The sequence below is a fragment of the Nicotiana tomentosiformis genome, chromosome 7 (genome assembly GCF_000390325.3).
Source record: "Nicotiana tomentosiformis chromosome 7, ASM39032v3, whole genome shotgun sequence".
In the NCBI taxonomy this organism is placed as follows: Eukaryota; Viridiplantae; Streptophyta; class Magnoliopsida; order Solanales; family Solanaceae; genus Nicotiana; species Nicotiana tomentosiformis.
Window position 1 is genome coordinate 12,854,586 of NC_090818.1, and position 13,921 is coordinate 12,868,506.

General features: G+C 36.7%; 1 protein-coding gene across 1 annotated transcript; it reads left to right on the top strand.

Annotated features, from left to right (window-relative positions):
• Nucleotides 1-2,322: 2,322 nt before the first annotated feature.
• Nucleotides 2,323-2,724, top strand: LOC104089258 (uncharacterized). Its single transcript, XM_009594110.1, has one exon. It carries the CDS (start codon nt 2,323-2,325, stop codon nt 2,722-2,724), a length of 402 nt encoding a protein of 133 aa, XP_009592405.1.
• The last annotated feature ends 11,197 nt before the right edge of the window (nt 2,725-13,921 follow it).

The following is a 13,921-nucleotide window of genomic DNA, read 5'->3' on the forward strand; positions in this document are numbered from 1 at the left end:
AACTTTTGCAGGTGTTGAAAGTGTGCAAGACTGCAATTGGTTGGACTATTATGGACATTAAGGGTATCAGCCCGGCCTTCTATATGCATAAAATTCTACTGGAAGATGGGCACAAACCTTCCAAAGAACATCAAAGAAGGCTGAACCCTAACATGAAGGAAGTTGTAAAGAAGGAAGTGATCAAGTGGTTAGATGCGGGAATTATTTTTCCCATCTCAGATAGCAACTGGGTTAGCCCAGTTCAATATGTGCCAAAGAAAGATGGGATGACTGTTGTGCAAAACGAGAACATTGAGTTGATCTCAACAAGAATAGTTAGGGGATGGCGAATTTGCATGGACTACAGAAGATTGAACAAGGCCACTCGAAAAGATCATTTTCCCTTATTGTTCATTGATCAGATGCTAGATAGATTGGCAGGGAGGTCCCATTTTTGTATCTTGGATGGATACTCGGGGTACAATCAAATATCTATTGCCCCGAAGGATAGAGAGAAAACGCCATTCACCTGTCCATATGGCATTTACGCTTTTCGGAGAATGTCGTTTGGCCTACGCAATGCACCTGCCACATTCCAAAGGTGCATGATGGCCATCTTCACAGATATGGTAGAGGATATAATGAAGGTTTTCATGAATGATTTCTCAATGGTGGGAAATTCTGTTGATGATTGCCTTAGAAATCTGAAAAGAGTGTTGCGGAGATGTATGGAGACTAATCTGGTGCTAAACTGGGAAAAATACAATTTCATGGTACATGAAGGTATAGTCTTGGGACACCTAGTGTCAAGTAAGAGCATTGAGGTGGACCGTGCTAAAGTCGAGGTAATAGAGAAGCTGCCATCACCCACTTCTGTCAAGGCAATAAGGAGTTTCCTTGGTCACTCCGGTTTCTACAGGCGTTTTATAAAAGATTTTTTTCCAAGATTGTTAACCCTTTGTGTAAATTGCTTGAAAAAACCACCCTTTTGCGTTTTCTGATGACTGCAGGGTAGCTATTGAGGGATTGAAGAAGAGGTTGGTGTCTGTACCTATCATAGTTGCCCCCAACTGGGAGCAACCATTTGAGCTGATGTATGATGCAAGTGACCATGTTGTAGGAGCGATACTTGGATAGAGAAAAGATAAAATCATGCATCTAATCTACTATGAAAGTAGAACATTAAATGAGGCTCAACTGAATTACACAGTGACAGAAAAAGAGATGCTAGCCGTGGTGTTCGTATTTGGCAAATTCTGGTCCTACTTGATAGGCTCGAAGGTAATTGTTTATACTGACCATGCTGCTCTCAGATACCTAATTGATAAGAAGGAGTCAAAGTCACACTTGATTAAATGGGTCCTACTGCTGCAAGAGTTCGACTTGGAAATCCGTGACCGAAAAGGAATGGAGAACCAAGTTGCCGATCACTTGTCCAGGCTTGAAGGAGCTGAAACGAAGGTGGAAGAGATCATGGAGACTTTCCCGGATGAACAACTGTTAGCCACAAGCCTTGAGGAAGTTCCATGGTATGCAGACATTGCAAACTACCTGGCAAGTGGTATTGTTCCCTATGAATTGTCTTCTGTGCAGAAGAAAAAGTTCTTTCGTGATTCTCGCATGTATTTCTGGGATGAACTATATTTGTTTCTTATTTGTATTGATAACATGATCCGGAGATGTATTCCCGAGATAGACCAAGCTTCTGTTTTGCAGGCATGTCATATTTTGCTGTATGGAGGTCATTTTGGAGGAGTAAGGACAGCTACTAAAGTGTTAGAGTCGGGCTTCTATTGGCCGACATTGTTTAAAGATGCACACTTTTGGGTAAAGAACTGTGATGAGTGTCAAAGGACGGGGAATATTTCTCGTCGACATGAGATGCCCAAGAACCCAATTCAAGAAGTAGAAGTATTTGATGTATGGGGAATCGACTTTATGGGACTATTTGTCAACTCATACAACAACAAGTATATACTCGTAACAGTGGACTATGTCTCGAAATGGGTAGAAGCTGTAGCACTCCCAACAAATGATGAAAAGAGAGTTATTGGATTTCTAAGAAAAAATATCTTCACCCATTTTGGAACTCCAAGGGCGATTATCAGTGATGGAGGAACTCGCTTCTGCAATCGAGCCTTCGCAAAGTTGCTGGAAAAATATGGCGTACGCCATAAGGTTGTCACTCCGTATCACCCACAAACAAGTGGGTAAGTTGAGGTGTCAAATAGAGAAATCAAGAGTGTTTTGACCAAAACTGTAAAAGCGACTCGGACTGATTGGGCGAGAAAATTGGATGATACACTATGGGCCTACCGCACTGCATTTAAAACTCCGATTGATATGTCACCACCATACAAATTGGTGTTTGGGAAGGCAAGTCACTTACTGGTGGAACTAGAGCATAGAGCTTTTTGGGCATTAAGGCAATTAAATCTTGACATTGAGGCCGCTGGCACGAGTAGAGTCACAGAGCTTCATGAACTTGATGAGCTTCGTTATCATACTTTTGAAAGCACCAGGATATACAAGGAAAGGATGAAGATCATGTATGATAAGCATATTCAAGAGAGGATTTTCAAACCCGGAGATGTCGTGTTGTTGTATAATTCAAGATTGAAACTATTTCCGGGTAAGCTGAAAACTAGATGGTCGGAACCATTTAGAGTGGTGCAAGTACTCTCAAGTGGAGCTGCAGAAATTAAATCCGAGGATAGAACGAACAGGTTTAGAGTCAATGGGTAAAGGTTAAAACATTACCTCGGCACGGAGGACGAAAAAGTTGTATCGGAGATTCATTTGAAGGAGCCTCAAATATTGAGTAAACCTTAAGTTTGACTGCCTGCATCGTGCCGCGACGTTAAATTGGGCGCTCATTGAGTGGCAACCCAATTATTAGTTTATTTTAGCTTAACTATAAATTTTCGAATGTTTTATGCACTAACAAGTTTTTAGCTAAATCTTGGTGTCTGAACAGGTAATGAAGCATGATGGGAGGTCATGGCGCTGGGATTTGTTCACAAAATGAAATAAAAATTACATACATACTCTTCAAACAACACAGCGCACCTGGAAGCAAACGTCGCATCGCAAGCCTTCTTCCTCGCGTTGGAGTTCGCGGAGCCAGGCAGTAACATCGCTATACAACAGGCGTCGTGAGGGAGGTAATGAGTTCCACCTCGTATCGCCAGGTTCTCAGCACATGTTAGAGATTGCTTCGCATGGTCCTTTGCTCACTGAAATCCTCAACAGCCTTGTATCTAGCTCGATATTGGTTTCGCCTGGCCATCCCCTATTTTCGCTGTATAACTCAGTTGGCCAACCCCCATGCACACTTCATAGATCGCCATGGACCTCACATCACCTACTGTCTATTACTGTAAACCTACTGTTCATTGCTCACTTGGGAGATTGCCCAGCCTAAGCACAATGAACCACTCCCTTTCTCGCTAAACATCACTTGTCGCCAGGTCTTAAGTGTGCTATAGATCTCGCCCAATGAGGGATTAAGCGAGGTCAATCTCGCGACAAAGGTTGCATCACCATGCATTTAGCTCGTTGTTAGCTTCGCGTCGCCCAGTCCGTTTCACGCTAAACAGATAGCTCCGCATGGTGTTATGCTCGTTGAGAGCTCGCGTCGCCAGCTTAGTGTTGCTTTTAATGTGTTTAGTTTTTTTTAAAACTTCTTTCTATTAGTTATAACATACTTAAACACACACACCACTTAACACTACACTGCCCGTCCCTTTTTCCCTTCCCCTCACACACAAATTTCATTAAAGACCGTCGCTCATCATCTCTTTCAATCACTTGGGACATCAATTGAAGGACACTTCAATACTCCTAAGCATCTAAGGTATGTTTCTAACTATCCCCTGCATCAAAAATTCAAATTTAGTTAAAGAAATGTAATTCCACCATTTTTGGGTATATCTTCAAAGAAACAATGTGCTTGCTCACGCTAATCTCATAAACCCCATAGGATTGGTATTGATGTTGTATACAAGGGTGATAATATGAAATTCCCAAGCCGATTTGGGGAGGGTGAGGCAATCCCTCATATCTACAACCAATTTGACAACACTAGTGCATGCTAAATGTTTGTCGAAATGCCTCAAAGGCATTCTCAGCCCAAATGGAGTTTTACTCTCCGGGATTGTAATGATTAATGCTATGTTGCATTGCAACACTCAAAATTACAAGTTTAGATGGGATAAACAGTAGCTACATACATCTCAATTATAGTAAACATCATTTTGCCATTGCTCTATTCTCATACTAAAATACGGAGGTGAAGTCTGAGTAGCCTCAAAAGAAATTGTTAAATATCATGTGATGAACTCTTAAGTGTGGGGTCGCAAGACCATAATTTTGAATTGATTCAATACCTCTAAGAGAAGGAGGAAGATGATGTTGATGAGGGAGAAAAGGATGAAGAATGGATAGCTGCATATGAGGTCTTCAAAGATGAAGGCAATAATGATGCTGATCAGGGAGTTTTTCCTACCACCTTACTTTTTTTTTATGGGTCTATATATGCACTAAGAACATTGCATAAATTAAGTGTGGGGTGGGAGGTTATATATTCTCTGTGATGTGTAAATATTAGATAAACTAATTATTTCTTATTATTATTATTTTTTAGCTTCGTCTTTTCTAAATTAGCATTAAAAAAATTAAAAAATAAATTTAGTTTAGTACTCTAGCTTTAGTCTTTAGTTTTTAGGATTGCTTTAGTAGTTAACCTCTTAAACGAAAAAAAAATGAAATGATTGAACTTTTCCCGACGATGGTTCTCCTAGGCTGTTTTCTTGAGGGGCTTAAGTCTAACAAATACTCGTCTTAGGCATGCACATTCATGACAAACGCTCCATCCCCATCCCCAATGGTCAAAAACCAGACCAAATATTCACAGGCAGCCGACGACCACCCCCACCAGCAGGTAAGCCCCCTCCCCCCCTCATCTCTCACACCTCCCCTTCCTCTCTCTCTCTCCTCTTTTTTCTTTCCTTCTTCCCCACTCCCATATTTACTAGAGCAACAACACTGCCGGCGACTGTTGTTTCACCGGGCAGCAACATCGGCCCTTTTGTCCCTCTTGCTTTTCTTCTTTATTTTTAATTCTTAGTTGTGGGTAATCCCTCTCCCCCCTCTTTTCTCCGCTCCTTTCCTCTTCGTTCCCTCTTTCTCGGCATTCCCTTTTCTTTGCGTTTTTTTGCTACGGCTAAGACTTCACAAGTGGTAGCGGTGACAGCGCCCCTCCATCCTTTGTTTGGCTTCGTGGTGTTTTGTGTGTATTTCAGGTTAAGGTCGGTGGCTTTTGGCGGCGAGCGGGACGTGCGTGTGCAAATAATCCCTCGTGGTTTTTCTTTGTGCCTCGGTTCTTTTTCACGGGATATAGTTGAACCGGGTAGTAGTTTTTGTTTTGTCTTTAGATTAGAATAGAATTTAGGGAATAAAAGAAAGGGAAAAATGAGAAATGCTAGGCGCCTTTGACTGCTTTGATAGTAGCATATTTAGGCTCTAGCATGTGTAGTACCTTCCCTATAGTTTGAAAATGTTTATTATGCCTTGTTGAGTAATAACATGTTTATTGACGCCTATATCTCATTTTCTTGGCTTGTGTCACTTTGTGTTTGATGCTTAATATTCTGTGACTTTGTGAATACCTGCAATTGTTTGAGAATAGGAATGGAACCATCCTTAGTGAGTCATGTGCCATGTGTGGTGAGAAATTATATAGTCTATGTCATTGCATTAAAGTCTAGAACTTGCCCAGCATGTGAGTTGAAGCGAAATTTTAGGTTTTGCTCGGTTTGAAAAATAATTTTAGGCTTTCTTTGATCTTTTTGAACTTAATGCCTACCACAAATAAAAATTTTCCCTATTCAACCCTTTTGAGCCTATAGACATTTATTTGGCAATCACACTACAAGCCTATGCCCATTTATTCTTAATTAACATTATTTTGATCCTTGTACCTCATAAAGCACTTTAATTGTAAAGTGAGCGCTAGAAGAAGTAAGGACTAAGTGTGGGGTGGCTTTCGAGTGGAATTAATGAAAGAAAGAAGGGTACACTTGTTTTGTAAAATAATACACACTAAAAAAAAGATCTTGTTCTTGTTAGTGGGTGTGAATTAAAGTAGTGCTTAAAGAAAGAGAAAATACTTTGGGGATGATATTGTTTGTGAAAATATAGTTGGGTTGAAGAAAAATACGCTTAAAGTTAATTATGTGATGTGTTAAAATATTTAGGAGGGTTAGTCACTATTCCTAAATTTATCCTACCCGTCCTTAAGACAACATTACAACCATAAAAAGTTCTAATTGATTTTAAATCGAGTAAGCCTACATTAGTAGAGGTTTATATAATGGGCAAGCCTATGGTACTTTATGCATGCATGTGACTTCTTTGTGAGAGTGAGGAATTTCTTTGATATATGTGAGTCCTTAAAATATATTTGAGCATTTGATTCGAATGTGTGGATTCAACTTACTCTCTTGTTCTTGTTGTGAGGGCACACAATTTCGCAAGGGATATGTGACGTTATTAGATTTCTCTATGGTGATTAGTGTTAGAGCCATGAATGCATTGTGATATTTAGTCGGTTTGTGAAGTTTGAAGGCATATGCTAAAGTTTAATTGTTGCTATCAACCATAGTCATAGGTATTGTGTGCTTTAGATGTGCTAAAAAAGAATAAAAGTGCTCTAGGAATTGGTAGTTGACTCGAGGACTAGCAACGTTTAAGTGTGGGGTCGTGATGTTAGGCCAAAATGCTATATTTTTAGCACATTACTCACCCTATATTTTGTTGGTTTAGTGAGTTATTGTGCGATAATTGCGCTAACTTGTGTTGTTTTATGTGTAGGAATATCGAAATGAATCATCGAATGAAAGTTGCACAAAACGTGGACAAAAAATGCAAGAAAAGAGCCCAAAGCATCAACTACCCAAACTATACTACAGACCAGGCTTTGCGAGGTCTATAGCCAGGTTGAGCGTTCTATAGACCAGGCTTCGCAAGGTCTATAGCCAGGTCGACCGCGCTATAGACCAGGCTTCGCGAGGTCTATAGCCAGGTTGAGCGTTCTATAGACCAGGCTTCGCAAGGTCTATAGCCATGTCGACCGCGCTATAGACCAGGCTTTGCGAGGTCTATAGCCAGGTCGACCGCGCTACAGACTAGGCTTCGCGAGGTCTATAGCCAGGTCGACCGCGCTACAGACCAGGCTTCGCGAGGTTTATAGCAAGATAATTAAAAGTCTCGGGTTAAAAGACCCAAACCTGAATTTGGACCGAGGGATTGACATAAATACTCCCCAAATGAGTTATTCTAGGGTTGGATATGATTTTGGAGAAGAAAAGAGATGCCAAGCACTGTGGAGCAAGAATCAAACGAGTTTTTCCTTCCTTTATCTCTTTACTTTGTAGTTTCATGTCTTTAAATATTATGTTGGTTGTTGTTGTATTTATGAGTAGCTAAACTCTTTAATCTAAGGTTTGATGGAACCTATTGGAGGATGATTTTGTACTGCGTTTAATATAGATTTGCCTTTGATTTTTCTCTACTTGTTCAACTATATTTTCATTATTGTTAATTGAAGAGCTCTCAATTAATTGTGCCTATTTAGTGTGTATATTGCTCGAGAGAGAGTGCACATTTAGGTAGTTATTTAACAACACCACTCCTAACGTAGTTGAGAGATCGATACAAAGGGTTTAAAGGCGGGATTAGAGATAACGAAGCCTTGGTGCGATCGTCATGAGCGGTAAATTAGTGTCAGCTAGCGTAGTTCGAGAGAATACGTCTAGTAAATTGTAGTAGTTACTCGAGAGAGAGCTACGACACTTAAAGTACTCGTGATCGGTAGAAAATATTTAGACGAATTTATAGGAAACGTAGCGGGCAAGATTCCGACAATAGGAAAAATCATAACCTTAGACTCTTCCAAATCTTGTCTACAATATTTGCTTTGTTAGTTATAAATTACTGCATTTTTATTTACTTTGATCTTAGTTAGTAAACTCTCAAATTGTTATATAATATTTCTGAAGGTTGATTACTTGAATTAGTGTAAAACTATTAGTTGTAATTAGCACGTTATTTTCCTGTGGGATTCGACTCCGGACTTGTAAATCGGATTATATTTGCAATGACCGCTAGACCTCTTAGTAGGCATAATTGGGCGTGATCAAACATTCACTAAACAGGGGATTGTTGCTATGCCTGGTCCAGTGCTCGCTTTCATTCTTGTTAGGCTCCTTATAAGTTAACGGCATCAGTTTTAGCTTCAAAGATAGAGATTTGAACTCCTTTAGCAATTCTTGAAGGGATAAATTATGTAAGAATAGAAAAGGAGGGTAACTTTAATGGAGAAAATGATGCATTCTTTTTGTTTCTTTTCTGAGTTGTAGTAATGCACTACTCTCCATCTTGAATTCTGTAACTTATGTTCAACTTCAGCTTATGATTGTCTAGAGCAATAGTTGGTGTTGCCAAAATACTTTTTTCTCTGGGAGTACTATATATTAAGACCACTATAATTAAAGCTTTTAAGGATTTTGCACTGAGATTTCTTTTAGGTGGTGGGGTCATAATATCTCCCTTAATAACTTAAGTTGATTTGATTTCAGAATGTGTTTTCTTGTCCTTTTCAACCTTTTTGTGTCTTCTCCCTGATATCTTAGTTGGTTGAATGCAGAGCAGAATTTTGTACTTCCTTGTTTCTTATGGATATACTTGGTGTACTACAAGCTTTCTTTTGAGAGTTGGTTCTCCAAACTCAAATTTTTCAATGTAATTCAATGCAGTTCGCCAAAAAAAAGGAACTGATAATAACAAATCAAACATATAAACACATAAATAGAACAGTGAGAAATATACAGACAGTGACACTTGAGAGCTCATAAGATTATGTTTACATTTAAATGTTTTTTAGCCAGGCTGCAATATCACATTTTTTCGGAAATGGGCTCTTCAAGAATAAAAAGGGCAGCCCGGTGCACTACGCTCCCTGCCTCCCGCTATGCTCGGGGTCCAGAGAAGGGCCGGATAACAAGGGTCTATTATACGCAGCCTTCCCGTACAATTCTGCAAGAGGTTGTTTCTACAGCTCGAACCCGTGACCTCTTGGTCACGGTCACATAGCAGTAACTTTACCAGTTACGCCAAGGCTCGAACCAGGGCTCTTCAAGAATCAATCCATCTTTTGGCAGACTGTTTAAATACTCGCTTGTTTTGCTTTCGGCTTCTGAACTTTTGATCGAAGGGGTTCTTAGAATCGTATGGTTGAAGACGTGGTCTAACATGGTCTCTGTATACCATTGAATTTCATTCGAAGAAGGAGCCTTATAAAAGCAATATGTAAACTGAAACTATCAATCTTTTTAATGTCAAAAACTTAGTAATTCCTTTTTGAGAATGAGCCATCATTCTACTTGTGTTTTGTGCTTCTTTTTATCGTTCTACTTTTCATCATTCTACTTTTTATAATGTACTAGCTTTCTTTTCAGAGTAACTTCCCTGAACTCTAATTTTATAATGTAACCCAATGCAGTTCACAAAGAAAAGGAATAGAAACAGTGACAACAAATTTAATTTATAAACAAATAAATAGAACAACAATGAGAAATATACAAACTGTGACATTTTAGACCTCATTAGATTATGTCTACATTTGATTGTTCTCTATCCAGGCTGCAATATCTCAGTTTCAAGAATCATTCTATAGACTGGTTAAATGCTCACATATTGCGTTATAAAAGTTCAGTAGGTTAAATATACATTGGATTTGAGAAGAAATTTAATGTCAAAAACTAGTAATTCCGTTTTCAGACTGAGCCACTATACTAACTTTCATGCCATTCCCATATCATTCATGTCCGTTACAACATAACAAAACTAAATACTTCGAATCTAATTTACTTTAGGTTGTACACCTAATTTTCCTCATATTATAGTTGAGGTGACTAAAATATCGCCTTATAGTTGGAGGGTACGATGCTATTTTGTCACGTTTAAATGATTTAAGTTGAGTTTTGACATCAATATCAATAAAAATCAAATTATAATATGAAAACATCAAGCGATTAGCCGATTTTCTATTTTCAGAATATGAAACGGACGTGCTAACTTTTTTTCTTCTTTCAAATTTAACAGTGGAGGTGCAGTGTCCTTTACTCTTTGCAGATTCATCAACAAATGAATTGCGACAACCCGTGACAAAGGGACTTTATCCCATACTTCACAAAATTGGGTGATAGAAATTACCCTTCCTCTGCTTATCCTTCGAGAATCTTAAAAAGTGCGAATCCTTTTCAAGCCTTTTCTTTTTCTTCCCTTTTTCTCAACTTCCTTTTCACACACTCATTTCTTTTTCTTAAAATTGTTTTTTCCACCCTACTTATTACGTCTAAATGATATTGAACATCAAAGTTTTTGCCAAGTTTTATATTTATTCGTCATGGTCCTTACAGAATCATGGAGTCTTTTTCGAATCGTTCTATTATTCTAAGTAGGAGCTCGGGAAATTATAGAATGTAGATATAGCTCATCTTACATAATAACTCTTCAATATGAAATTGTTGAATCGGAGAAATGGTAACTGATTTTTATGTGATTATATTAAGTACTATTTTCTAAATCAAATGTGATATTCGCCGATATCTTGGTCATCTTACCGAGGAGCATCACGTTAGTTTGAAGTGGTACGGACATTTTATAGACGTGGTTGGGAATACATATAATTGTACCTTTTGTTAGCAAATACATCAGTGATATTGAACCAATTGCAAATTATTACTTTTTCTTATATTTTTTAATTGAAAGCCTATTCTTTTGTGTTTGAGAAGTAGAAAGCGTGGTCTAGAACTTGCGAGTTACTTGATTTTGTTTGGATTTTTTCTAGTCTAGAAAGAGTTTCTGTCTAAAAGACAAGACAGTTAAAGCATACTCTTTATTTTGTTATCTAATGTAGTTGAACTATGAACTATAACCCACTGAACCAAGTCATGATATCTAAAGATTTAAATCTGAATACATAAACTGTGGGGCATTTCTGGGAATAAATTATATGCCAAAGGAAATAACATAAGAAATCCGGTACCGCTAGGAAGAGTTAACGGGGGTTCAAAAAATGAGTGCATATATGGAGTCTGTCTCCGGTCATGTATCTCGTCACCTACAATTTCATTCACTTGCAATCAAGGGCGGAGCCAGACCTTCGGTTACGGGTTCAGTCGAACCCAGTAGTTTTGATCTAATCTATATATTTGTCTTAAGAAATTCACTAAATATGCGCAAATTATTAAGTTATAACCTAGTAATTTAAAAGAAGTAGAATCCTGAACGCATAAGTTTTAAATCTTGACTCCGTCTCTACTTGCAATCATCAGTAATATGATGTCCGAGTAATGTTATTCTCAGTTGAAGATATATTAATGATCTCCCTGCAATGCAATCTGTTTTAATTTGGAGTGTCATTGGGCTATTTCTTATAGCAATTTCCAAACCATACTTTAATAGAAGAATTTCGGTGTAAATGTTCGTAGTGTAAGGTATTCTTTTGCAGAAACCTACTATCCAATTTCCATTCTTATCTCTTACAAACCTACTCTTGTGTTTGAGAGGTAGAATTTGCGAATTTTCCCTTAATTTGTTGGATTTTGTCTAGCCTAAAATTATTTTTTTTAATCTAAGACAACAAAGTCGAGAGCCACCAAACCCGTTAAATCGATCTAATATTTTGGGATTTTATAGTTTTTCTCTAATTTACATTCATAATTTATTGTTTCGACTAATTTAAATTCACGTCCATAATACGAATGTCTTCTATTGTTTCATGAAAAATGTGTGATTTTATCACTTATTTTCTCTTGTTTGGTTGGTGAGTGAAAAACTTCCCCTAAGTCCCCATGTTTCCTCCCCCTCCAAATATCCAATGTTTTCAGGACTCTGTTTCTTCAACAATTTAATTATTCTTCTAAATTTCACACAAACGCAAAGGAACTAATGTGATGTTTTACTTTTTTTACGCAAAATAACGTTAATTTAACATTTATGCTCCATAACTATAAAAAAAATACTTTTTTGGTTGAATAAAGTACTCTTTCTACAACATGAAAATAAAGTAATCATTTTATTGAAATAAAAGAAAATACTTTTTCTACGTCATGAAAAGAAAATACTCATTTTGTTGAAATGAAAGAAAAATATTTTTTTCTAAATCATGAAAAGAAAGTACTTTTTTTGTTAAAATAAAAAAAAATACTTTTTTATATCATGAAAAGAAAATACTCATTTGTTAAAATGAAAAAAAAAATCTATCTATAAAATGAAAAGAAAGTACTATTAATAATATTTTTATTTAGGTGGGGGTTGGGTGACGTGGGTAGGTAGGAGTGTGGGAGTGGGTTGATGGGATGGTGAATATGGTGGGGAAGGTTGAAAACGAGTTTCGTAAAATGTCTTCCCTTCCCTTGGTACGAATGAAAACATTTTCCTCCAATTGGAAGAAAATGAGTTAATGGAGAAAATATTTTCCAAAACATTTAAGTCAACCAAACATAGAAAATTAAAAAATATTTTTCGAAAAATATTTTCATTCCTACCAAACACACCCTAAATTTACAATGATTTCTTGTCCTTTGGTTGACCATTGAATCATTGTTCTTGTTTTAATGCTTAAAAATACTGTTAAATTGATGTCAATTTTTTTATTTTTATTACAAAAAGTGTATTCTGTCAACCAAATAACCGATTTATAAGTTGTGATCATTTTATCAACTTGAACAACATTACAAAGTCCACTCAGATATTACTGTACAGAAGGTAATTAAAGCTTGGAATTAGGATTAGTCACAAGTTGTGGACTATTAATTTATTTGGGGTGGGGTGTGGGGAATACCTTGAAAAGCGATCACTTGGATGATGGTGTTTGGAAGGTAATCAGGTTAGACAAGTTATTCCAAATTCCTTATTCTTGATATTGGGGTTAGTATTTAAATGATTTCCATATTTGCTAATCATGTGGTCCATCGTCCTTCATTTTTCTACCGGAAATATATATTTTTAGCCACTTCTAAAAATAATAGCCGATAAAATATGTATTTTTTGTATATATAAGTATTATATACATATTTTTATACATTTTTTTGTTAGCAAATACAACTAATTTTCGTCGACCAACCAATTTTATATTTTTGCCGTTTTTCTATTCCCTTTGTGTCTTTTCTTTTTTGGGTATATTAGAAAATGTTAAAATTAATATTAAAATCTTTCGTAAGCTTACATTGTTCAAATATGTCAGGAGCAAAAACTCAATATTCATGATCGTATTTTTTCCTTTTAGCAAATCTTCTTTATGTATGCGGCTTTCATTAGCTAAAGATTCATAGTTTGTCTCTCTCTTGATATGTGTAATATTAGTCTTATTAACTTCAAACGAATAATCTTATTAACTTCAAACGAATAATTTGCTATCTTCACTAATAGCCATAAGAGCGTGACATTGTATGTCAATTTTCACTTCTAAGTCTTTATATGTTATTTTCTTGACACATTTGTCCTTTTATTTTGATTATGTAACCTTACTTTACATTTATTATAATTTAACTAATTCAAAGTCACTCACTTTTATTAGAGGGCATACTCTACGTTCAAGAAAAAGATGGTGAGTTTCGAAGTATGGGTCAAAACATCTGCATAAACGTACAGAGTCACACTATAAATCACACCTTTTTAAAAATAAAATTATTGCATTTGAAAATTTTATGGTCAAAATAAATTCTTTTTGCCCCTTAAATGTATAAAATTGACATATAAATTGTTTAATAAAAGTACTGATGGAGCAAAAATAGGTCAATTTCCAATCCCAAAAAAGGTTAGGAGGCTTAGAGCCGAAAGTTAACCAGCCATTATTCTTGACTTTTTGGTGTAA